Here is a 23,592-nt window from a genome sequence, read left to right as displayed (position 1 = left end):
TTGCAGAACTTCGATTGCGCTGGGTAAAACTTGGGTACAGTCGATCAAACTGTGTGTGGGCAAGCCCCGAGCAGGTAGTTGGGGGAAAGCTGTGTTAGGGTTGAGGGTATTTGTTATATTGGGAGGTTGTGAGAGGAGTCCCTGACCACCACTAATGAGGATTAAGGCTAGCCAGAACCAAAAATTCATCACCATGATTATCAATGTTACAGAGAGTCTCTCAGTGCAATAATTCTACCGGTTGTGAAGGGAATTGTGTCTAAGTACTTCACTTGGTTCATAAGTTAAGTACATAAGAACATAAGCATTGCCATATTGGGATAGACCAAAGGTCCATCTAGCATTCCAGAACAACAAAACAGATCTTATGCTGCTTATCCTAGAATATGCAGTGGGTTTTCCAAAGTCCATCTTAATAATGGCGTATAGACTTTTCTTTTAGGAAGCTATCCAAACCTTTTTTAAACCCTGCTAAGCTAACTACTTTTCCCACATTCTCTGGCAACTAAACCCATTATACATGTTCTCTACCAAGTCATGACCACACCTACACAAAAAAATAGTGTTAAAATCCAAGTCTAACATATAGTCCAAATTATCTACTTGATTACAAAAAAAAAAAATTATGCAATGACTTGTTTTGAAGTGGGTGACACTCCTACCCCTTTACCAACTGGGAAAAAAAAGGAGAGACCCTGGTCATGGCTGAAACACTGAATACCTATAAAACTTAACTGTTCCAAGTGAGGAGAGCAGTTGCAGGGATGTAAGACTAGGAGGCTCTGTATCTAGTGGCTGGGGGGGGGGGGGGGGGGGGGGCTTTATCTGGTTCTAACACTTGAGCTTAGCATTGTAAGTGAAGCAGCAGAGATCACTGACCACTTCATTACTGCAAATACAAAATAAAGCCACCAAATGCACTCAAAACGCAGGAGAAGAATTCACAAGAAAACCATGTTAGGTTAAGCGAGGGATGAGTGAAAAACAACAAAAGAAGGGGGGGAAGCAAGTCTTTAAAATTAAGGAATATAAACATTTCACAATGCATCATTTCCTTCTTTAATATAGAAATTTGAACACACTGGTTACATGTATGTTATATGGATATCTGAGCAATAAATCCATCACTAGAGGCATTTTTAACAACAGGGAAAAACTATGCAAGAAACAGTTAATGAATACAGGTACTAACTACTAAGGCAGCTTTTTAAAGTTTTAATATCACTACAATTCCTTCACACTCCCTGAGAATGTCAGCTGACCTGGCCTACTTCACAATTCTATTGGGGGTCACCATAGGAGCCGGCTCTGTGGGTGCTTGAACACCTCCAATATTGAGAAAATTCCTTGTATGTGTCCAGGACGAGGTTATTTCCATTGGGCTTAGCATCCCCAATAATTTTGAAAAGTTGGCTCCTATGGGGGTCACTAGGCACATGTTTGAATGAAATTAGATGAACAATTCAAAAGTTATAGTTATGAAAGAATGACAAAAGACAAGATAGATCAGACATCATATATACACAGACTAAAATGCTCAACAATTCAGTGTATGAAAAAAAATTACCTAAAATCCCCAATAGGTTCCTAATGGCAACCAGAAGAGTTTAGAAACCATTAATCATCTGCATGGTTTATAATCACGAAAGTTTAGTAGCTTTACTATATATTTATTAAATTACAAAATAAATATGCATATTTACACTTTTTATAAAAGTAGTTTGTGCATATACAACATACTTGTATTAACTTTGCTCTGGCCTCAAATCAAGCCGCAAATCTGAAGCTTGCCACAAATACTGCAAGTGTTCCAGAACTAGAACTAGTCGCTGCTTCAGTCACTGCACAAAGGCACGTGCTGGGTTTGAATAGTCCATGGCATATGAGATCACTGATGGGTGGGCGAAGCTTGCTTCACATCCAAGCGACTCAATTCAGGGAAGCCTTTGCTCAGATCAAGGGAAGCTGGGGCGAAGCGGTTCTCCCACGCCTTATTAAGATGGCTGAGCTGTGGTTCGCAGATAGTCTTGATGTGCTGCATGCCGGGTTTGAATAATCCGTGGCTTGTGAGGTTACTAATGGGTGGGTGGAGCTTGCTCCATGCCCAGGCATCTCGATTCAGGGAAGCTTTTGGTCTGATCAAGGGAAGCTGCAGTGAAGTGATTCTCCCACACCTTACCAAGATGGCTGAGCTGCGGCTCTTCTGAAGTTTCCCTGTAAATGTACTCATAACTGGAGTAAGCTCAGATTGCAGCTCCACAGATTGGGAAGTTAACTGCTGAGCAGACATCTGTAGTCTGGATCATTTGTTTACTTGATAATTCTTCTGCTTTAGGCCTCCATCCCCATGGAACTGCAGATTGTTCAGTCTATTATCCACAGTCACTGTGTTAAGATGAATCACCTGAAATCCTGGTGCAATGCCTCCTCTGTGCTTCTCTCATGAAGCAAACAACCAGAACCTCTTCCGTTGTTCTTATCAAATGCATAGGCAAATATCTTGGCACCATTACCATCAGCATCAACTGCCATTCCCGCTGCCAGTTTCAAGTTGTATATGGAATCTTGAGCGAGCTGTATTCCATGGTTTCTGGTCGAGTACTGCGGTGAAAGCTATCCAAGTCCTCAAATGAATAGATTCCACTAAAGGGATGTCTTGTTCATCTATTAATGTGTATTCAGTCTTCCCGGCTGTCTTGAGTCGCACAATAACCAGCTTGAAATTAGTCTCAAGCGCAAGTCTCTAGTAGGAAAAGTAAATGTAAGAGAGGCAGTGCCACCACGTGCCCCGAGCTCCGCACCAATTCCAGTAATCTTAGCAAAACAGAGGTAAGGATGACACAAGCAAAGCTAGGATAATTGGAATAAGTTATAATGTAGCCCACTTGCAGCAGGCTACATGGTGTCATTGACTAATGCTATAAGTTTAAAAAGGTACAGTAAACTCTGCATGCCAGTTGGCTGAGTGTACTGTATAGGAATCAGAAGAACTTACATCTATGTAATTTCACTTTTCTTACCACTCAAGTTTAAAACTCTACAACCTTTTCAACATACACTGGAAGTACTACTTTGGTAGTCAGAGAATCGGGGGTGGGGGGGGTAGAGAGACAGAAAACAGAATTTTCAGGTCTTTTTAAAAAGAAATTTTAGAAATATGTCTAATTAACAAATTTATGTCTTTGGTCAATACAGTGTACTTCCATTAGATGCATTCTAGATCTATGTACAGTTTACTTTAATGGACACATTTTCTGTGTTCTAATGAGTCAGGTCATATAAGGTACTGCTGGAAACATGGAGGATTTTTGGTAGCTTCCAGAACGGCAGAAAGTAGAAGAGATTTTTGTCTATAGATGACAAAGTTTGCACAGTAGGAGAGCTCTGGGCCACATTCTCACTTATGAGGCCTATTAATGGCCACTCTCAAGCAAACCCTTGACAGGGAAAATGATTAAAAGATTAAATGCCATATTCATACCATTATGAAAGTTGGGTTTCCCATAATTGTAAGCAAGTCATACCTAAACCACCTAGTCCATGAGTGAATATAGCACACAATGTATATACGGACAGAGAACTCCGCTTTGAGGGGCCACTTCATGTTTGAAATCACCTGAAAAATTGCTGGATAAAACTCAGTAAAAACATCTCTAAAAATCAATAAAGATACAGAATTCAGGTGGCCAGTACTGAGCAACATCAGCTATAGTTGAGATGGTGAGATAAGGGGGTGGGGTAAGGAGACACTAAGAACAGCAGAGGGGGCAGGAAAAGATGTTACGAATAAAGGATTACGCCAAGGATGGCAAGGGAGAGAACAGAGGCTGATGTGATAGTAAAAAGAGAAGGCACCCTTAAAAATTGCCCAAGGAGGTAGGCAAGAGGTTGCTATCAGCTGCCCAGTAGCATTGGCATGTGTGCTACAAGGGACCCAATGGGAGGCAATGTAACCAGTCACTGTTAGGCTCAACTGCTCAGTATGTCAGAGATGTCAGAATGAAGAGTCGATCCTCCTCCCTTCGAATCCACTTCATCAATTTACTAATGGAGCTCACAGCTGAAGCTTTGGTTCCCAGGGGACTGTAGCACATGTACAGTTCAAAAGCTCCAGTCACCTGAGACAGGAGGGGAAACAGTAAGACAGAGAGAAGAGTTAGATTTTCAACAAACATACAAACTTCACAAAAACAAGCAGCAGCAACTAAAACCGATAACATATTGGTGTTGCTTTCAGAAGGAACCCAGCCCATACCTCACAGTCATAGACCTGATGCTATAATGGCAAGCCTAGAGAGGAGGAAAGGAGGTATAATGGGGAAAACTGCTATGCAGCTGTGAATTAATATTTATGAAGTAACGGTGGTCATTTTAGAAGGGCTGTTAAGGACTGAGACATACATACACCAGTCCTTAAATGTTTATCTTGCATAAACGTCTAGGTTCCCATTCTACAAAGCCGGGATATGCACGTCAAAAACCCAAGTCCGTGCAAATGGCAAGAGCCTAGGCATGTTTTGGGTTGGACTACAGCATGCATAGAAGATGCATGTTTATTCAGAAGGGGAATAAATGTCAATGTCTTATCAAATTGATGTCAGGATTTACACCTGCTACCAAGCATGCTTAGGTTTCGGCAAACTGCTCCGATTGCAGCACTGCACTGGAAGGATTGGGGGAGATTGCCATTGCCCCCATAATCCCTCAATGGCTTATTTACCACCCCCCACCCCCCCAAAGCTAAACTGGCCAGGGATACTGGTCTCACCGACAGCATCAGGAACATGCACATGTATATTTCTAAACTGGTTAAGATAAATGTGAACTGCCATCCCCACCACTAGTGGGAGAAAACTCCATAGGACTAGATGAACTGCCCTGGTCACCAGCCTGTTACTGGATCAGAATGCCTCGTTTAGCAATCACAGACCCTGTGCCAGCTGTCCTTTATAGTGTAGTCCTCAATTGGATAGGCTGGCATTAGTCATGACCACAACCCAGCTGGGCAGTCCCAGTGCATTCCTTTGAGATGTGCTGGTACCCACCACCATGCCAGCTCCCTCTGAACCAACAGATACAGGTGAAAAAGAATCTCAAACTTCTGTGATGGTTGTGAGATTCCTCATGTGCACTCTCACCCAGTAAACCAAGCTCCAATGTTGCTACCATGGAACCCAGGAGTTAGAGGTCATCACAAGCCTCTGAACTGCTCCCTCAGTCTGTTCACTCTCCCTGATCACAAGCATATCTTGCCTAACTCAAGTGTTGAAATGCACCCTGAAATATTCCAGTGAGTGGGCAGGATTTAAACTGCTGTTGGCATAATTCACCACCCATCCCAGACTTTCTAGTATTTGGAGCATTATGTTCATGGCCTACCTGGCCTCCTGCACCGTCCACTCTGCTCAGACAGACATGCAAAGAGGGGTCCACTTGTATTCCTTCTCTGCTAGGCAGAGGCTGCCACAACCACCATCACCTTTGACAAAGTTTTAGGAGCCACAGGCAACCTGAAGGGCTCAGGACTGAAAATACTCACCTAGGATACAGGATAGGAATGCGTAGATAAGCCCATCCTGACCACCACTATCATGGAACCCCAGGTTTCCATGCGGAAACTGGGAACTTGTAATGTAGCACTTAGTCCTCTGAAATCCAGGGTTGTTTGAAATGTCTGTATGCAAATGCCAGAAGCATAAGTAATAAGATGGGAGAGTTAGAATATATTGCACTAAATTAAAAAGATAGATACAATATGCATCTTTTTTACCTGGTGAAAGGAAGATAACTGATGGGACACTGTCATACCAGGATACAAATGATATCACAGTGATAGGGTGGATTGAATTGGTGGAGGAGTAGCATATGTTAAGGACGACCTTGAATCAAATAGACTAAAAATTCTGCAGGACACAAAACACATCTTGGAATCCCTATGGATCGAAATTCCATGTGCAAAGGGGAAAAGGATAGTGATAGGAGTGTTACTGTCCACCTGGCAGAGATGAACAGATAGATAGTTACCCGAAATTAAGAATGCTAACAAACTAGGGAACACAATAATAATAAGCGACTTCAATTACCCCAACATTGGGTAAATGTAACATCAGGGCATGCTAGGGAGGTAAATTTCCTTGATAAAATCAAGAACTGCTTTTTGGAGCAGCTGGTTCAGGAACCAACATGAGGGGGAATAATTCTAGAACTAGTCTTTAGTGGAGCGCAAGATCTGGTGCAAGAGGTAATGGTGTTGGGGCCACTTGATAACAGTGATTATAACATGATCAGATTTGATATAATTCCTGGAGTACGTACACACAGGAAATCCAATATGCTAGCATTTAGCTTTCAAAAGGGAGACTATGATAAAATGAGAATGGTTTAAAAAAATGAAAAAAAAAAACAGGAGCAGCTGCAAAGGTCAAAAGAGTACATCAGGTGTGGCTGATGTTCAAAAATACTATCCTGGAAGCCCAAAGCAGATATATTCCATGTATTAAAAAAAGGAAGAAGGAAGACCAAACAATAGCTGGAATGGTTAAAAAGTAAGGTGAAGGAAGCTATCAGAGTTAAAAGAAAATCCCTCAGAAAATGGAAGGATCCGAATGAAAATAAGAGGAAACAGCATAAGGAATGGCAAGTCAAATGCAAAGCGCTGATAAGGAAGTCAAAGAGAGAATGTGAAAACAAGATTGTGTTGGAGGCAAAAACATATAGTAAAAAAGCCCGTAAAATAATCAGATGAATGAGGGGTAAAAAGGACACTCAGGGAAGACAAGGCCATAGCGGAGAGAGTAAATGAATTCTTTGCTTTGGTTTTCACTGAGGAAGATGTGGGAGAGATACCAATGCCAGGAACAGTATTCAATCCTGATGAGTCAGAGAAACAAACAAATCTCTGTAAACCTAGAAGATGTAATGGGGCAATTTGACAAATTGAAGAGAACCAAATTGCCTGGACCAGATGGCATACATCCCAGAGTACTGATAGAATTTAAAAATTAACTTGCAGAGCTATTGTTATTAATATGTAATTTGTCTTTAAAATCAAGCATGGTACCGGAAGATTGGAGGGTGGCCAATGTATTGTAATGGTAATTTTTAAAAAGGGTTCCAGAGGTGATCTGGGAAATTACAGACCGGTGAGCCTCATGTCTGTGCCAGGCAAAATGGTAGAGACTATTATAAAGCAAAGATATTTATCTATAGCGGCCGACCTACTACAGGTACGTATCTTTGCTTTCTCCAAGGACATGCAGGCCTATTTATTCTCACGTATGGGGAATCCCTAGCTACCAGGCTCACCTAAAACAAACAACATTGGTCAACTGGGCCTTGCAACGGCGAGGACATAACATTACCCTGAAACTATATACAAACTATGTGAGATGCAGCCTGGAACAGAAGAAAATGGGCCGAGGAGAGGTAGGCGTGGAGTTGGATTCTAGACCCCAAACAAATTCTGCAATACTGTCTGTTCTAACCAACTGACACTTTGGGTATCCTGCTCGAGGCAGTAGTGAGATGTGAATGTGAAGACTGAAGACCACGTTGCATCCTTGCAAATTTCTTCAATGAAGGCTGATTGCAGCCATGGCTCTGACATTGTGAGCCTTAATATGACCAAGGTCAGCCCAGCCTGAGCATAAGTGAAAGAAATACAATCTGCCAGCCAATTAGAGATTGCATGTTTCCCGATGGCGACACACCCCATGCTCGGAAGATCTCACAGGCAACGTCCATGTTGAGAGACCACTCATGCGGTTGCATGTCCCTGCTCAGTCTGTCAGTCAGACTGTTTTTGCCTGCCAGATAAGTGGCGTGGAGTAACATAACATGCTGGCGCACCTAATGCCACATCCGAACAGCCTGTCACAGAGGGTGTGATCCGGTGCCCTCCTGCTTGTTGGTGTAATACATTGCAACTTGATTGTCCATTTCAATGAGTATAATTTGGTGAGATAGCCGATCTCTGAAAGCCTTTAGAGCATCCCAAATAGCCCAAAGCTTCAGGAGATTGATCTGGAGATCTGTTTTGTGGGCGGACTAGTACAGACCAAGAAGTAGAGGTGGACCAAGAAGTCTCTCCAGCCAAAGGTTTATTGAAGTCACTTTATTTGCACCAACTACATGTATGGACCATGTTTTGACGGTTATACCGTCTGTCTCAGGGGTCAAATAACTTTTGAGAAGTTTCACAACAACAGAGTGCAGAACCCAGAAAGATAGCGTAGTAACTCTGTATGATCGCAATGGACGCTATGGAATGCCCACCAAAAAGCACCTTGAGTGTGAAAGTCTGTCTACACGGGCTCCACAACTGAGGCGAAATCCATCCGTCATCAGCACTTTTTGCGGCTGAGCAATTTGGAATGGAAGTCTCAGAGGCAAACTGGATCGAACAGTCCACCACAACAGGGAGCAAGCAAGATCCGGGGACACTTGGATGACATCTTCCAGGTTCCCTGTGGCCTGGCACCACTGGGAAGATAGGGCCCATTAGACAGTTCTCATGTGAATATGTGTCATGATATCACAAACTGTGGATGCCATATGTGCCAACCGCAACATCTGCTGAGCTGTGACTTGCTGAGAGGTTCAAACCCGAGAAGCCAGTGTGACTAGCATGTTTCTGTTCTTGGCCATGGGAGGAAGGTTCGAACCTTCTGCGTATCAAGCAGGGCTCCAATGAACTCCAATTGCTGGACAGTGTGTAGATGAGACTTGGGGTAGTTTAAAATGAACCCTAGTAGCTCGAGCACCCCCAATACTCCGCTTAGACTCCTGAGCACTGCCTTCTGACGAGCTCTTCACCAGCCAATTGTCGAGATAAGGGAACACTCCCAGTCTGTGTAGTGATGCTGCGGCTACCGCAAAACATTTGGTACATACCCTGAGAGCTGAGGCGAGGCAAAAAGGCAACATGCAGTACTGGAAGTACTGTGTTCCCAGTCAAAAACGAAGATACTTCTGGTGGGCTGGAAGTATTGGGATGAGCGTATATGCATCCTTCATGTCCAAAGAACATAGTCAATCATTTTTCTGAATCATGGGTAAAAGGGTGCCCAGAGAAACCATTCTGAACTTTTCTTTGACCAGGAATTTGTTCAAGGTCCGTAGGTATAAGATGGGACGCATTCTCCCCCTGTCTTCTTTTCACTGAGGAAGTTCCTGGAATAGAATTCCCACTTTTCCTTCCCTAGTGGAGCGGGCTTGACCACATAGACCTTCAGAAGGGCTGAGAGTTCCTCTGCAAGTTCCTGCTCGTGCTGACAGCTGAAGGAATGAGCTCTCAGGGTGGGCAATTTGGAGGTTTCTGATGGCAATTGAGAGTGTATCCGAGATGGACTATTTGAAGAATCCAGTGGTCAGAGGTGATAAAGGGCCACCTTTCATGAAGAAATGTCAGCCTTCCCCCAACCAGCAAGTCATCCAGCATGGACACTTGAACAGCAGCTATACTCTGCTGGAGCCAGTCAAAAGGTCATCCCTTGCTTTGACTGAGGAGCAGCAGGGGCCTTAGGTGCATGCTGTTGATGAGAATGAGTGCACTGGGCCTGAGCCTGTGAAGGTGGGCAAGAGAAGGTGGCATACCTATGCCTCTGTGAGTAGTAGGCACACCTTCTTGACTTGCCAATAGACCTAATAGAGGAGAAGGCTGATGCAGAAGGAGCCCGGTGGGAGAGAGAAAAGATGGTATCAGTGTGTTTCTTGATCTGGTCAGCGACCTCTTCAACCTTCTCTCCAAAAACATTATCCCCCCCATTAGGGGGCATCCACTAATCTCTGCTGATCCGCCAGTTTCAAGTCAGACAGACACACAGCCATGAGAGTCTGCACATCTCTATACTTCGGGCAGAGATCCTGGATGCCACATCAAAAGTGTTGTAGGCTACTTGGCCAACTGGCAAAGCGATTTGGCCTGCTTCGGTGGGAGAGTGTCAGCCAAATCTAGCAACTTGCGCACCAAGTCCTGCAAGTAGACATTCATGAAGAACTGGTATGATTGTACCCGTGACATGAGAATAGAGGCCTGAAATATCTTCTTCCCAAAAGAGTTCTAGCTTCTGTACTCGGTGGTGCCGAAGCACAGTCCCTAAAACCCCTGGCCCTTTTGAGGGTGGATTCAACCACAAGAGAATGATGAGGCAACTGAGGCTTACCAAACCCCTGGGTGCTGTGAATCCAGTATATAGTATTGATCTTCCTTGGCAGTACCGGGACAGACAGAGAGGACTCCGTTTGGCAAGAGAATGTCCTGAAGGATCTCTTGCAGCAGTAGTCACAGGAGGAGACTCGTAGTCCAGGACCTTAAGCATATATGAAGCATATCTCCTACCACCGAACAACCTCTCCAGCAGTGATTCAATACCCCTGCAAACATCCTAGCTATACGGTCAGGTGTGTAGTACCAGCAATACAAGATCTTATATCCATTTTCTATCATTGAACTACTGACTGATACCCTTAATAGGGAGCCTATCGCTCGCTCCCAGCTCCGTATATCGTGTTTCACCCCTGTATCTTGCTCTCATTTCTGTATGTATTTCAAAATTGGTGTTTTAAGTGTCAAATAGTGCTGCATAGATTTGCGAGACACATCCCTTAGCACTCCCTCTTCCCAATGCCCATTCTATTTCTGACTCCTCTATTTGTAGCTCTGGTTTCGCTTTTCGGACAATAAAATCTCTTACACATGCATAGTGGAAGGAGTGCTGCAGCGAAAGATCAAATTCATCCTGTAACTCTTTAGAAGAGCGAAATGCTCCATCTTTCCAAAATTGCCCCAATTGTCTCAGGCCGCTCTGTTCCCATTGTTTATATATTTTTCCTTCTTCTTCCCATTTAAATCCTGGAGCTCCCCGTATATGCATTTTACGAAAATATTGCCTATTGGGACAGAATTATTGACGTATCTCACTCCATGTCAACAGGGGGAACCGAACCGCCAGAGGCAGAAGTACCGCCATGGCATGGATCCGTGTCCTAGGTAGCCATAGTAAAGTCGCTGGTTGATTAAGGCCTACCCAATGTTTTTCTATTTGGAGCCAGGGCTTCTGTTCATTTTTAAACCCATGCTAGTGTCCTGTGCTGTGCTGCTTGAAAGTACTGGAAAAAATTCGGCACTCCCATTCCCCCTTTTGTTTTGGGCAAATACAGCATCTAGGCCCTCACTTGTGGTGGTTTATGTTTCCATATGAATGCAAATGTTTTGCGTTTCAATTGTCTAAAAAAGGTAGCCGGGATCGGCAGCGGCAAAGCCAGGAATAAGTATAAAATCTTGGGTAAGATCATCATTTTTATGGCCTGTATTCTCCCCATCCACGAGAGCTCTAAGCCTTCCCATCGGTCGAGATCTTGAAATAGCTCCCGCACTTTGGAGGGAAAATTTGCTTCAGACAGATCCTGTATGTGTGGCGTCAGGTTAATTCCCAAGTAGTGTAGAAAATGTGGCGCCCAGCAAAACGGAAACGTTTCAAACCCTTGGTGGTCTCACCTGTTATATTTAATCCCATTATTTCTGATTTGGACATGTTAATCTTAAAACCGGATATTGTTCCAAATTGTTATAAGCAGTGAGTGACTCCCTCTAGAGAATTCCGAAGATCTGTAAGTTGGTGAAGCTTTCTCAACCAACATTGAAGGGGTACCACCTTGGGTGGCAGTCGACCCTGGGGCCACACACGACACTGGCATCGGATGCTGCAACACACGCTGAGGGCCAAGCAGGGCCGCAACGGGAGGCATGGTAGGCACAAGTACCCCCGATGCCGATGCACTCTGTTGCAAGAAGCCAGCCCAGAATGCACTCATTGACGGCAGACACCGGGAAAAGCTGAGGTGCCAGCTCAGAGACAGTCTGCAGAACTGCTGGGGTCAAGACAGGAGGCTGGTCCTGGCTGCATGGTGACCTCTGCACTGGCATCTCTTGTATGGAGGGGGAGCAGCCCTCCTGGCACCAATGCTTCTCGGGTGCTGAATCCCTTAGTGCCCCGGAGCTCCCAACATCGTGCGTCGAGGGGCATTGATGCTGATGCTTGCTGGCCTTGTTGCCTTGAGGTCGGGTCTGATGCAGGCCAGTCCCAGGGGCCCGCACAGCAGTTGGTGTTGAGGCAGGTGGAGACCCACTTGATGCACAACTGCTCCCATTATCCACAGGTCTAGCAGCCATATGTACTGATGCTCTCGATGTCGATGTGGATGCAGATGTCAAGGATTCAGCCTGGCTTAGCACTGGTTACAGTGCTTAAAGCCACTGGGAACTTGAGTGTACATGGAAAGAAAATCCTCCACAGGCAAATCAAACAACTCGATGGTGCCATAAAAAGGGGTAAGGCACCAGTGGAAAAGAAAGGGAAAGCGTGGATGATGTCAAGGCCTAAAAACAGCCCAGTGATGCGGAAAAAAAAAATAAAAATTAGAATCGGGAAAAAAAGCTAAAACAATAAGGGAAGGAAAAGGAGTCACCCAAACAGGGAAAACAAAAAAAGAGCAGTGAGAAAACATGCTGAAAAGCACTTTAAAAAGCTCTCTGGACTGAGCTGTAAAGAGCAGTAGAAAAAAAAATTCAACCACTCTTCACCACGGAAGAAAAAGAACTGTGGTAACCATGCTTTTGCAGTGGGTGGCAAGGTGAACGCCACAAAGTTTGTCATAAGCTCCTGACCGGGCAATGCAAGATCACGTTACCCATACGTGAGAATAAATAGGCTGGCTTGTCCTCAGAGAAAGAAAGTACAAAATTACACAGCACATACATAAGCATAGATTAATGAGATAAAATCAACATGGATTTAGTCAAATCTTGCCTCACCAATCTACTACATTTTTGAAGGGGTGAATAAACATGTGGATAAAGGTGAGCCAATCAATTTTGTGTATCTAGATTTTCAAAAGTCATAAGTAGATAAGCATCGCCATGCTGGGACAGACCAAGGGTCCATCGAGCCCAGCACCCTGTCACTGACAGCGGCCAAAAGAACAAGCAATTTGTCCCACCCCTCCTAGAAATAGTGTATTATTCCCTCGTCCATTCAATAACATTCTATGGCCTTTTCCTCCAGGAAGCCGTCCAACCTTTTTTTGAAGTCCACTAAGTTAACCGCTTTAACCACTTTTTCCGGCAGCGAATTCCAGAGTTTAACTACGCATTGAGTGAAGAAATATTTCCTCCGATTCGTTTTTAATTTACCACACTGCAGCTTCATCGCATGCCCCCTTGTCCTAGTATTATTGGAAAGCGTAAACAGACACTCCACATCGATCCGTTCCATTCCACTCATTATCTTATAGACCTCTATCATATCTCCTCTCAGCTGCCTCTTCTCCAAACTGAAGAGCCCCAGCCTCTTCAGCCTTTCCTCATAGGGAAGTCGTCCCATCCCCTGTATCATCTTTGTCGCCCTTCTCTGCACCTTTTCCAATTCCACTATATCTTTTTTGAGGTGCGGCGACCAGAATTGAACACAATACTCGAGGTGCGGTCGCATGATGGAGCGATACAACGGCAGAATAATATCCTTATTTTTGTTTTCAATCCCTTTCCTAATGATACCCAACATTTTATTTGCTTTCCTAGCCGCAGCAGCACATTGAGCAGAAGTTTTCAAAGTATCATCAATGATGACACCTAGATCCCTTTCTTGGTCCGTGACTCCCATCGCTGAACCTTGCATGACATAGTTATAGTTTGGGTTCCTCTTTCCCATATGCATTACTTTGCACTTGTTCACATTAAATGTCATCTGCCATTTAGATGCCCAGTTTCCCAGTCTCGTAAGGTCCTCTTGTAGTTTTTCACAATCTTCCCGCAATTTGACGACTTTGAATAACTTTGTGTCATCGGCAGATTTGATTACCTCACTAGTTACCCCCATCTCTAGGTCATTTATGAATATGTTAAAAAGCAGAGGTCCCAGCACAGATCCCTGAGGGACCTCACTAACTACCCTTCTCCATTGCGAATATTGACCTTTTAATCCTACTCTCTGTTTCCTATCTTTCAACCAGATTTTAGTCCTCTGGGACTTTTTTAAAAAATCGGCGTTACATTGGCCACCCTCCAATCTTCCGGTACCAAGCTTGATTTTAAAGACAAATTACATATTTCTAACAATAGTTCCACAAGTTCATTTTTCAATTCTGGAGTATAGCCTCAGTTTCTCAAATTTAATGCTAACGTTCACCATACTATTTGCATTGTGCCAAAAAGAGCTTTTTCCTGGAGTTCATAAGATGTAACATGTACAGGCAACTTATCCAGGTACGCCTGGAAGTTCTTTTTGATCAAACCTGTGACACCTAAAATGATGGGAAAATATTTCTGTATCTTTCTGCCACATTTTCATGGTCCCTAACTGCATTTCTTGATACTTGAGGATCTTCTCTCTTTCTAAGCGATTCACCAAGTAATCTATAGGACCGACACCTCTATAATCAGCTGTTCTGGTGTTTTTGCCTTACCACTATATCCAGTATTTTTGCATCTGACTTTTTATCAGTCGGGATGAGGATGTCCCAGGTGACCATAACCTCTTCATGTTCCACAATTCTCTTAGAGTCATGATCCCAATGCTTTTCTGATACACAGAGTTTGTAATGAATTTGAGAAAGTACCTCATGAAAGACTCCTGAAGAAATTAGAACATCATGGAATAGGAGGTACTGTCCTATTGCGAATTAAAAACTGGTTAAAAGATAGAAAACAGTAGGGTTAAATGGTCAGTATTCTCAATGGAGAAGGGTAGTTAGTGGGGTTCCTCAAGGTTCTGTGCTGGGACCGCTGCTTTTTAATATATTTATAAATGATCTAGAGAAGGGATTAACTAGTGATGTAATTAAATTTACTAATGACACCAAGTTATTCAAAGTTGTTAAATTGCAAGAGGATTGTGAAAAATTGAAAGAAACTTACGAGTCTGGGAGATGATGTTTAATGTGAGCAAGTGCAAAGTGATGCATGTGGGAAAGAGACACCCAAACTATACCTACGTGATACAAGGTTCCACATTAGGAGTCACTGCTGAGGAAAAGGATCTAGGTGTCATTGTTGATGATATGTTGAAACCCTCTGTTTAGTGGGCAGCGGCATCTAAGAAAGCAAATAGAATGTTAGGCATTATTAGGAAAGGAATGGAAAACAAAAATGAGAATATTATAATGCCTTTATATTGCTCCATGGTGCGATCACGCCTTGAAAACTGTGTACAATTCTGATCGCCACATCTCAAAAAAGATATAATGGAATTAGAAAAGGTACAGAGAAGGGCAAAGAAAATGATAAAAGGGAAGGGACAACTTCCCTATGAGGAAAGGCTCAAGTGGCTACGGCTCCTCAGCTTGGAGAAGAGATGATCGAGGGGAGATATATAGAGGTCTATAAAATAGTGAATGGAGTGGACCAGGTAGACATGGAACAGGTAAATCGCTCATTTACTCTTTCCAATAATATTAGGACTAGGAGGCACGCAATAAAGCTAATTAGTAAATTTAAAATAAATCAGAGAAAATATTTCTACACTCAACATGTAATTAAACTCTGGAATTCACTGACAAGAATGTGGTAAAAGCAGTTAGCTTAGCGGGGCTTAAAAAAAGGTTTGGGTAATTTCCTAAAAGAAAAGCCCATAAGCAATTATTAAGATGGACTTGTAAAACTCCACTGCTTATTTCTAGAATAAGAAGCTTAAAATCTGTTTTACTGGTCTGGGTTCTTGCTAGGTACTTCTGACCTGGATTAGACACAGTTTGGAACAGGGTGTCTAATGGACTTTCGGTCTGTCCCAGTATGGCAACTCATATGTTTTTATGGTCAAAACTTTCCTCCCTTTTTTGACACCACAAATTAGATTGAACAACTCCAGCCTTGGTTCTCCAAGCACTGCTGGAATCCAGCTAATGTAAATCCTCCAGAACTACAGCCTCTTTTGATGGCAGATTGCAAGGGAGAAGCCATGAAGGCATTGGAAAAGGGGCTACTCGAACTGAGTGTAGAAGTGATGAACCATTTTGAGCATCTACTGAACTGAAGAGATGCAGTTCCACTCCAGGAAAAACAGGCAAAGACGACCCCTCACCTGCTGTTCCCTGAACTGATCCCCAGCTACCTATCCCTGACTGGAGTAAGGGCAGAGTCATTACAGGGGTTGTGGGCTCCTTGAAAGGGCTGACCCATCTTGAAACATCCCAAAATGAAGTCAGAGGAGATGGAGGATGCCATACTGCTCAAATGAAACCTGTCTCACTTTTGGAAACCCAGCTTTCTGAAGGACCCTTACATGGACACTCAGGTGCAGTCTTCTGGAAGCCTTGTCCAACTTCTTGAGATCTTCCATAAATAAGATCTTCCACTCAAAACTCAAAGTCCTGGGTTTCAAGCATGCTGACTTTAGTAAAATGAGGGAGCTGATGGGTTGGGAGGGAATATGAGAAGTGGAAGGGCAGTGGTTCAGGCTGAAAGAAGCTATAAATATGGCCACAAACCTTTATGTAAGGAGAGTAAATAAAAGCAAGAGAAAAAGGAAAACGATATGGTTCTCCAAGTAAGTGGCTGAGAAAATAAAGGCTACAGAGTTGGTGTTCAAGAAATACAGAAAAACTCAAGAAGAGGGAGAGGAATACTGGATGAAACAGAAAGAAGCCAAGAGAGAGATACGTCTGGCGAAAGCACAAACAGAAGAACAAATGGCTAGAAATGTAAGGAGGGGCAACAAAAATTTCTTCAGGTATATTAGTGAAAGGAGGAAGACTAAAAATGGAATTGTGAGACTGAAAGATGCTGAGAACAGCTATGTGGATAATGAAGAAGAAAAAGCAAATTTGCTAAATAAATACTTTTGTTCTGTTTTCACTGAAAATCCTGGAGAAGGACCATGATTGACTGGCAAAAGTACATATGAGAATGGAGTGGATACAGCACCGTTCACAGAAGAGAGTGTATATGAACAACTTGTAAATCTAAAGGTGGCCAAAGCCATGGGACCGGACGGGATCCACCCCAGGATATTGAGGGAGCTCAGAGAGGTTCTGGCGGGTCCTCTTAAAGATTTGTTTAATAAATCCTTGGAGATGGGAGAGGTTCCGTGGGATTGGAGAAGAGCGGATGTTGTCCCTCTTCACAAAAGTGGTGATAGGGAAGAAGCTGGAAACTACAGGCCGGTAAGGGGGAAGGGAAATAGGACTTGATATACCGCCTTTCTGAGGTTTTTGCAACTACATTCAAAGCGGTTTACATATATTCAGGTACTTACTTTGTACCAGCTGCAATGGAGGGTTAAGTGACTTGACCAGAATCACAAGGAGCTGCAGTGGGAATCGAACTCAGTTCCCCAGGATCAAAGTCCACTGCACTAACCACTAGGCTACTCCTCCACTCACTTCGGTTATTGGAAAAGTAATGGAAGCAATGCTGAAGGAAAGGATAGTGAATTTCATGGAAGCCAATAAGTTGCAAGATCCGAGACAACATGGTTTTACCAAAGGTAAATCATGCCAAACGAAACTCATTGAATTCTTTGACTGGTTGACTGGAGAGCTGAATCAGGAACGTGCTATAGATGTAATCTACTAAGAATTCAGCAAAGCTTTTGACACGGTTCCCCACAGGAGGCTCTTGAATAAACTAGACAGACTCCTGTTGTTCCTCCCAGCTGCACTTACATGCCCAGCTCCCAAATCTTGTAAGATACTCCTAAAATTACTCACACTCAGCTTCTGTTTTAATTAGATGGAATAATGTTGTCTTGTCTGTGGATCCGATCACCTTGCACACTGTTCCGACTCCACATGCTCCCAAGGCCTTCCCAAGGTCTACCCAAGCCCTGCACCTATTGTCTGCTCATGGTATGTGCTCCCCAAGTCTTGTCCCTGCAGTCTTCTTTCAACAGTTGTACTCACCCAGGCCAGCAAGTTCTCATTTGTGCCAGTGTAATATATGGTTTTCAGTGACCGAGAGGAATTATGAGTCCGGCTGTGCAGGTACTGGTACAGTCCCAAAAGTCTCTCCTTCTCCTCCTTAGTAACATATGGAGCTTCGATCTTGGGGCTGGGGAGACAAAGTCTACCTGTGATTAACAAATCTGCGAGCATACAAAAGGGCACTGATAAAATACACACAGTCACGTGATTCAAACCAAAGAAGTAGAGAAAGCCAACCAAAATATTCAGGATGACCCAAGTGGTGTTCTTGCAGAGCACTTGGCTACGCTACACCTTCATAAGAATGCTGTTATGGCAATTCCAATATAAAATCACAGAGACACCCCTGACGAAGATTGTGTTTCTCAGGCCCGTGTTGGTTTTTTTTTTAAATCAGCATTTATTTTGAAGAATAAACTTTGATCATCCTGAACATTTTGGCTGGCTTTCCCCACTTCTTTGGTTTGAAGTATACAAACATATACATTTGTACAACAATAGTGTATAGAAATACAAACCGAAATCCAAGCAGAAGGATTGGACCAAAAAACCATCACAGCCAGAGGTCAATAAAAGCAACTTTATTCAGTACCACACGAGTGTTTGACCCGACATGAGGCCGTGTTTCGATGGAACAACTATCTGCTTCAGGAGTCTGACACTGTACATAAAAAAAATAATTATATATATATATATATATATATATATTTCTACAGTGTCAGACCCCTGAAGCGCAGATGGTTGCTATATATATATATATATATATAAATATATATATACATATATTCCAACAATAAAAATAGAACTATAACAATCAAGAGAGATGTAAACAGTGCATTTGTGCATTTATTCTAGCGAAAAAGGTGCTGGGCCACCCTTCAGGGGCGGGGGTGATCATTGAGGGACCCACCTCCGACCCCACAATAGCCAGGTCCTCTGGAACCAGTCACAGAATCTATGACAAGGCAGAATTTTTATGTAGAGCCTGAGCTCTTTCATTAAAATGAGGACCATAGGTCATTTTTAGCAGACAATGGAAAAGGTGCCGGTACTCCTACATAGGCACACAATTATGGAACGCACTACCAAAAACACTGGAAACAATCTACGACCACCTAAACTTCAGGAAATCATTAAAAACTTACCTGTGTTTTTAATGATTGGAGTGGAGGAGTGGCCTAGTGGTTACGGTGGTGGACTTTGGTTCCTGGGGAACTGAGGAACTGAGTTCGATTCCCGGCACAGGCAGCTCCTTGTGACTCTGGGCAAGTCACTTAACCCTCCATTGCCCACTGCATTGAGCCTGCCATGAGTGGGAAAGCGCGGGGTACAAATGTAACAAAACAAAAGGGCATATCCTACTGACCCAACATAGATATCTACATTCTGCAACATGGCAAACCCTACAATCGTATTGGACATTATTTAGCCTTCCCTCTCTTTGACCCCATTGTATCTGATTCAAATGTAATTTCACCTTATATTTTTTTCTCTACCAGTCTTGGCAATCGCCTTACGGTATTATGTAAGCCACTTTGAGCCTGCCAATAGGTGGGAAAATGTGGGATAGAAATGTAATAAATAAATACTCAGTACCTCCCAAGCACACCCTCAAAAAAAAGCCTTGGATGTAAATACTATATAAGAACTAACCTTACTGTTGAAAATCACAAAATATAGGTGCAGAATAATACAACTGGTAATCAATAAACCCAGAGAGACAACAGAAAAGAAACTAATATGTAACCAACAACTATGCGAGATGACAGATATGAGAAATGACGGTCAAAATACATAAATGAGCCTTACGGAAAAGCTCTCTCCTGAAAATATTGCACAAAAAAAAAAGACTCAACCCAAACTGATCTTCGTCCCTTTCTTTGATGTCCCTTTTGGCTGTAATTTTATTTTTTGTTCTCTTCTATTGAGGCTACAGCACATAGAGTTAGCTTTGTTTTTTAATCTGCCCTGCTTTCTGCATGACATCCACCAACTGCTAGAGATATACTGGCTGATGGAGGGGCTGGTTATCCAGTATCACTCATTACAGTAGACGGGCACAACCCACCAGTTACTGGATTCATCTGCTGCCTGCGCTAAGGAATATTAGGCTTAACAGTCAGCAGTTTTGTTAACTCATGGCTACTGAGTTTGGATGGATGACCTGACAGAAGTAATGGCTTGTCAGTGACAAACTTATTTCCACTTTAAAATGATGAACCTGATAGTGCCCCAAGGGAAACTCAAACACATTGAAATGCTCTTATGTCCCTTCTCCAATTTGTACATTTGAATTACTTTATCCCCAAATTATTTCAGCAGCAACATGTTTGGCATGTCTACATCTTTGCACTTAATTCATTTCATATAGCACCATAGCTTGATTCTTCATCAAGGGGTATTTGAATCAGCTCAACTACTGTGACTAGACACAACTGGGCTCGAACTTATAATGGGCCTTGTTACGACTTTTTTTTTTTTTTTTTTTTTAAAGAATCAGAGCTAAATTTGTACCAAAATCTATGCAGTGAAGACTCTTTGGTTTCTTACTCTTAACTACTTTTTTTTAATAAACCAAACACCAACTTTACTACATTTTGAACTGTATTATTTTGGACAGAAGAATGTGAAAACTGTAGAGATCATGAAGATTTTTGCAAAGCTGACATCAAGGCTTTCAAAATATTTACTTTCAAAAGTATGCAAAATTTCCATACGTCAGAGGAGACTTTTTAAACTGTGATGATTTTACTATTTTGATTTTTATAAACATAGGATTATTTCTGAATTTTGATATATGAAATTTATGTGTTATAGTACACTCAGGCTATTTCTCACCTGGTAAAGAGCCTTGAGCTCTTGGATTTGTAAATAAAATGCCTCAGCTCTGGAATTCCCACTTGAGAAACACTATAAAATGGGGTGCGCAGTGCTTCTTGCAGTGTCTGGTATGAACCCCGCCTCCTCATACGATCAAGGAATTTCTGTTTGCACTCAGAGACGGTAAAGAAGTCCTCACGATTGGTGGAGACCAACAGTAGGCACAGGTCCGTTTCTTGCGCTAGGTAGGAGATGTGGGCATGGAAGAAACCACTAGCATTGAACTTTGGCAGGCAAATGGGTGTCCAGGCCTCACCCTCCCGGAAGGATGTGGAGGAACTGATGAGATTGAAGAGTAAATGGAGATCAACTGGATGGAGGAATTGATCCTTTTTTCTTAAAAGAGCTACCAGCTGGTTTTTGGATATAAGGATAGAGAAGACTAGGTTTTTGGCCTTAGCCTGCTGGAGGCTGGCATTCACAGCATCTCTAACACTGGCGGCAAGTGGTAGGCAGCGTACTGCTCCCATCAAGAAGCTGGGGTCCTGGGCCATTAGATCCAGTAGATTGTCAGTGATGCGTTCTGAACCAGCCAAGAGCCGACGGAGGTCATAGTTTTGTTTCTGCTGAAAAATGTGGTTGAGTTGAGTCCAGGTAAGAAGGCTCAGGATCTGATAATAGATGTAGAGAAGTTCCTGCGCGATCTCCTGTTCTGATTGCCGTGTCCGAGCAACTGCCACTAGCACTAGGGGACTCCTGCGCATGAAGACCACTTTATAGCCATCTGAGTACCGCCAAAAAAGAAAGAGTCAGTTTAGAACTTACAAAGCTATAATGGATTAGTCCAACTATAATATCTAGGAATTAAATCAGTACGTTTAATTAGCTAAAACATCAACATAGTTCTAGTCAAAGCAACAGTCAAACATAAAAATAGTACCAGCCAATTGTTGAGTGCCCACAACTGTGTTTTACCTTGGACAAAGCAAAAGAGATGGGAAAATTAGGTTCTTACCTTGGTAATTTTCTTTCCTTTAGTCATAGCAGATGAAGCCATTACGTATGGGTTGTGTCCATCAACCAGCAGGGGGAGACAGAGAGCACTCAACTTTTCATAGTGCCTCATGGCCAGCCAGCTCCACTGCCTCTTCAGTATTTGAAGCTTCCAAAGCAGTATGGCAAACCGCAATGGGAATAACATGAACTTTCCTCACAGCGAATGATGGCCCCTTAACAAGGGCATGAACTCAAAAGGAGGGAATGAACACATCCTCCTGGAGGGAATAAACTCGTCCTCCTTATTGTATAACTGGAGGGGATACACGCAACCTCCTGGAGGGAATAAACTCATCCTCCAAAACATAAACTGGAGGGAATGGACTCATCCTCCTATAAGTGAACATGAATCCTGAAGACTGTTTTCCAACTTTCTCCCAAGGAAGGAACTTCAGGAAACAAGAACAAAACCTGAAACAGATTCACAGCATACAGACAATCATACAGGGAGGGCTCATGGCTTCATCTGCTATGACTAAAGGAAAGAAAATTACCAAGGTAAGAACCTAATTTTCCCTTCCTTGTCATCAAGCAGATGAAGCCATTACGTATGGGATGTAACAAAGCAATCCCTATATAGGGTGGGAACAGGTCACACCACGCGCTAGCACTTGTGCTCCAAAACGCGCATCCCTCCTAGCAGCCACATCCAGCCTGTAATGTCGGGCAAAAGAGAGCTTAGAAGCCCATGTTGCTGCACTGCATATCTCTTGACGAGAGAGTGCTCCAGTTTCAGCCCAAGAGGAAGAAATCGCTCTGGTAGAATGCGCCTTAAAGGCTACAGGCAGAGACCGGCCGGCAAGCAGATAAGCTGAAAAGATAGTTTCTTTGAGCCAGCGGGCAATAGTGGCTTTAGACGCTGGAGACCCTCTGCGAGGACCTGATAGCAAAACAAACAGATGATCATGGATCCTGAAAGAGATAGTAACTCGCAGATACTGCAGCAGAGTCCTGCGCACATCCAACAGGCGCAACTGCCCAAAAGATTCTGAAAACTCCTCCTTATCAAAGGAGGGCAAGAAAATAGGCTGGTTTAGGTGAAACGCTGAAACCACTTTAGGCATGAAGGAAGGCACGGTCCAAACCGTGACCCCGGACTCTGAGAATTGCAGAAATGGGTCTCTACAGGACAGCGCCTGGAGCTCTGACACCCGTCTCGCCGAAGTAATGGCCACAAGAACAACAGCCTTTAGTGTCAAATCTTTCTCTGATGCTCGCCGAAGCGGCTCAAAAGGAGAAGCCTGCAGGGCCTTCAAAACTAGCCCCAGGTTCCAAGCTGGACAGGGTGTTCGCACGGAAGGCCGGAGCCGAAACACCCCACTAAGAAACCGTGCCACATCTGGATGAGCAGCTAAAGACACGCCTTCAACCTTACCACGAAGGGAGGCCAACGCTGCCACTTGCACCCGCAGGGAATTATAGGCCAAGTCTATTTGTACACCATCCTGCAAAAAGTCCAGAATCGGCAAGACAGGAGCCCGCATGGGTGTGATCGCTTTTGAAGCACACCAAGACTCAAACTGGCGCCAAATCCTGGCATAAGCCACGGAAGTGGAACGTTTGCGGGCCTGCAGGAGAGTGGAAATGACTGCGTTTGAATAGCCTTTGTCCCTCAATTGCGCCCTCTCAATCGCCAAGCCATAAGACCAAAGCGGCAGGCGTCCTCCATGGCTACCGGGCCCTGTGACAACAGGTTTGGTACCAGAGGTAAAGGAAGGGGAGCCTCCACTAGCATCTGTCAGAGGTCCGCATACCAAGGCCTCCTGGGCCAATCCGGGACGATGAGGACCTCTTCTCCTG

General features: G+C 43.5%; 1 protein-coding gene across 2 annotated transcripts in view; it reads right to left on the bottom strand.

Annotated features, from left to right (window-relative positions):
- Positions 1 to 844: 844 nt before the first annotated feature.
- The window catches only part of MON1A (MON1 homolog A, secretory trafficking associated), a 79,723-nt gene continuing 56,975 nt past the window's right edge, over positions 845 to 23,592 (bottom strand). Inside the window, exons 4-6 of one of the 2 annotated variants that reach the window (XM_030205418.1) lie at positions 20,755 to 21,520; positions 17,896 to 18,058; positions 845 to 4,118 (exon numbers count right to left, since the gene is read on the bottom strand). In XM_030205418.1, the coding sequence (XP_030061278.1) occupies positions 3,978 to 4,118; positions 17,896 to 18,058; positions 20,755 to 21,520 (1,070 nt within the window). In that variant the 3' untranslated portion in view covers positions 845 to 3,977. The remainder of the gene's footprint in view (positions 4,119 to 17,895; positions 18,059 to 20,754; positions 21,521 to 23,592) is intronic. The other variant, XM_030205419.1, reaches the window with a different exon arrangement.

The sequence above is a fragment of the Microcaecilia unicolor genome, chromosome 6 (assembly GCF_901765095.1).
Source record: "Microcaecilia unicolor chromosome 6, aMicUni1.1, whole genome shotgun sequence".
In the NCBI taxonomy this organism is placed as follows: Eukaryota; Metazoa; Chordata; class Amphibia; order Gymnophiona; family Siphonopidae; genus Microcaecilia; species Microcaecilia unicolor.
This window is presented reverse-complemented; position numbering and strand designations above follow the sequence as displayed.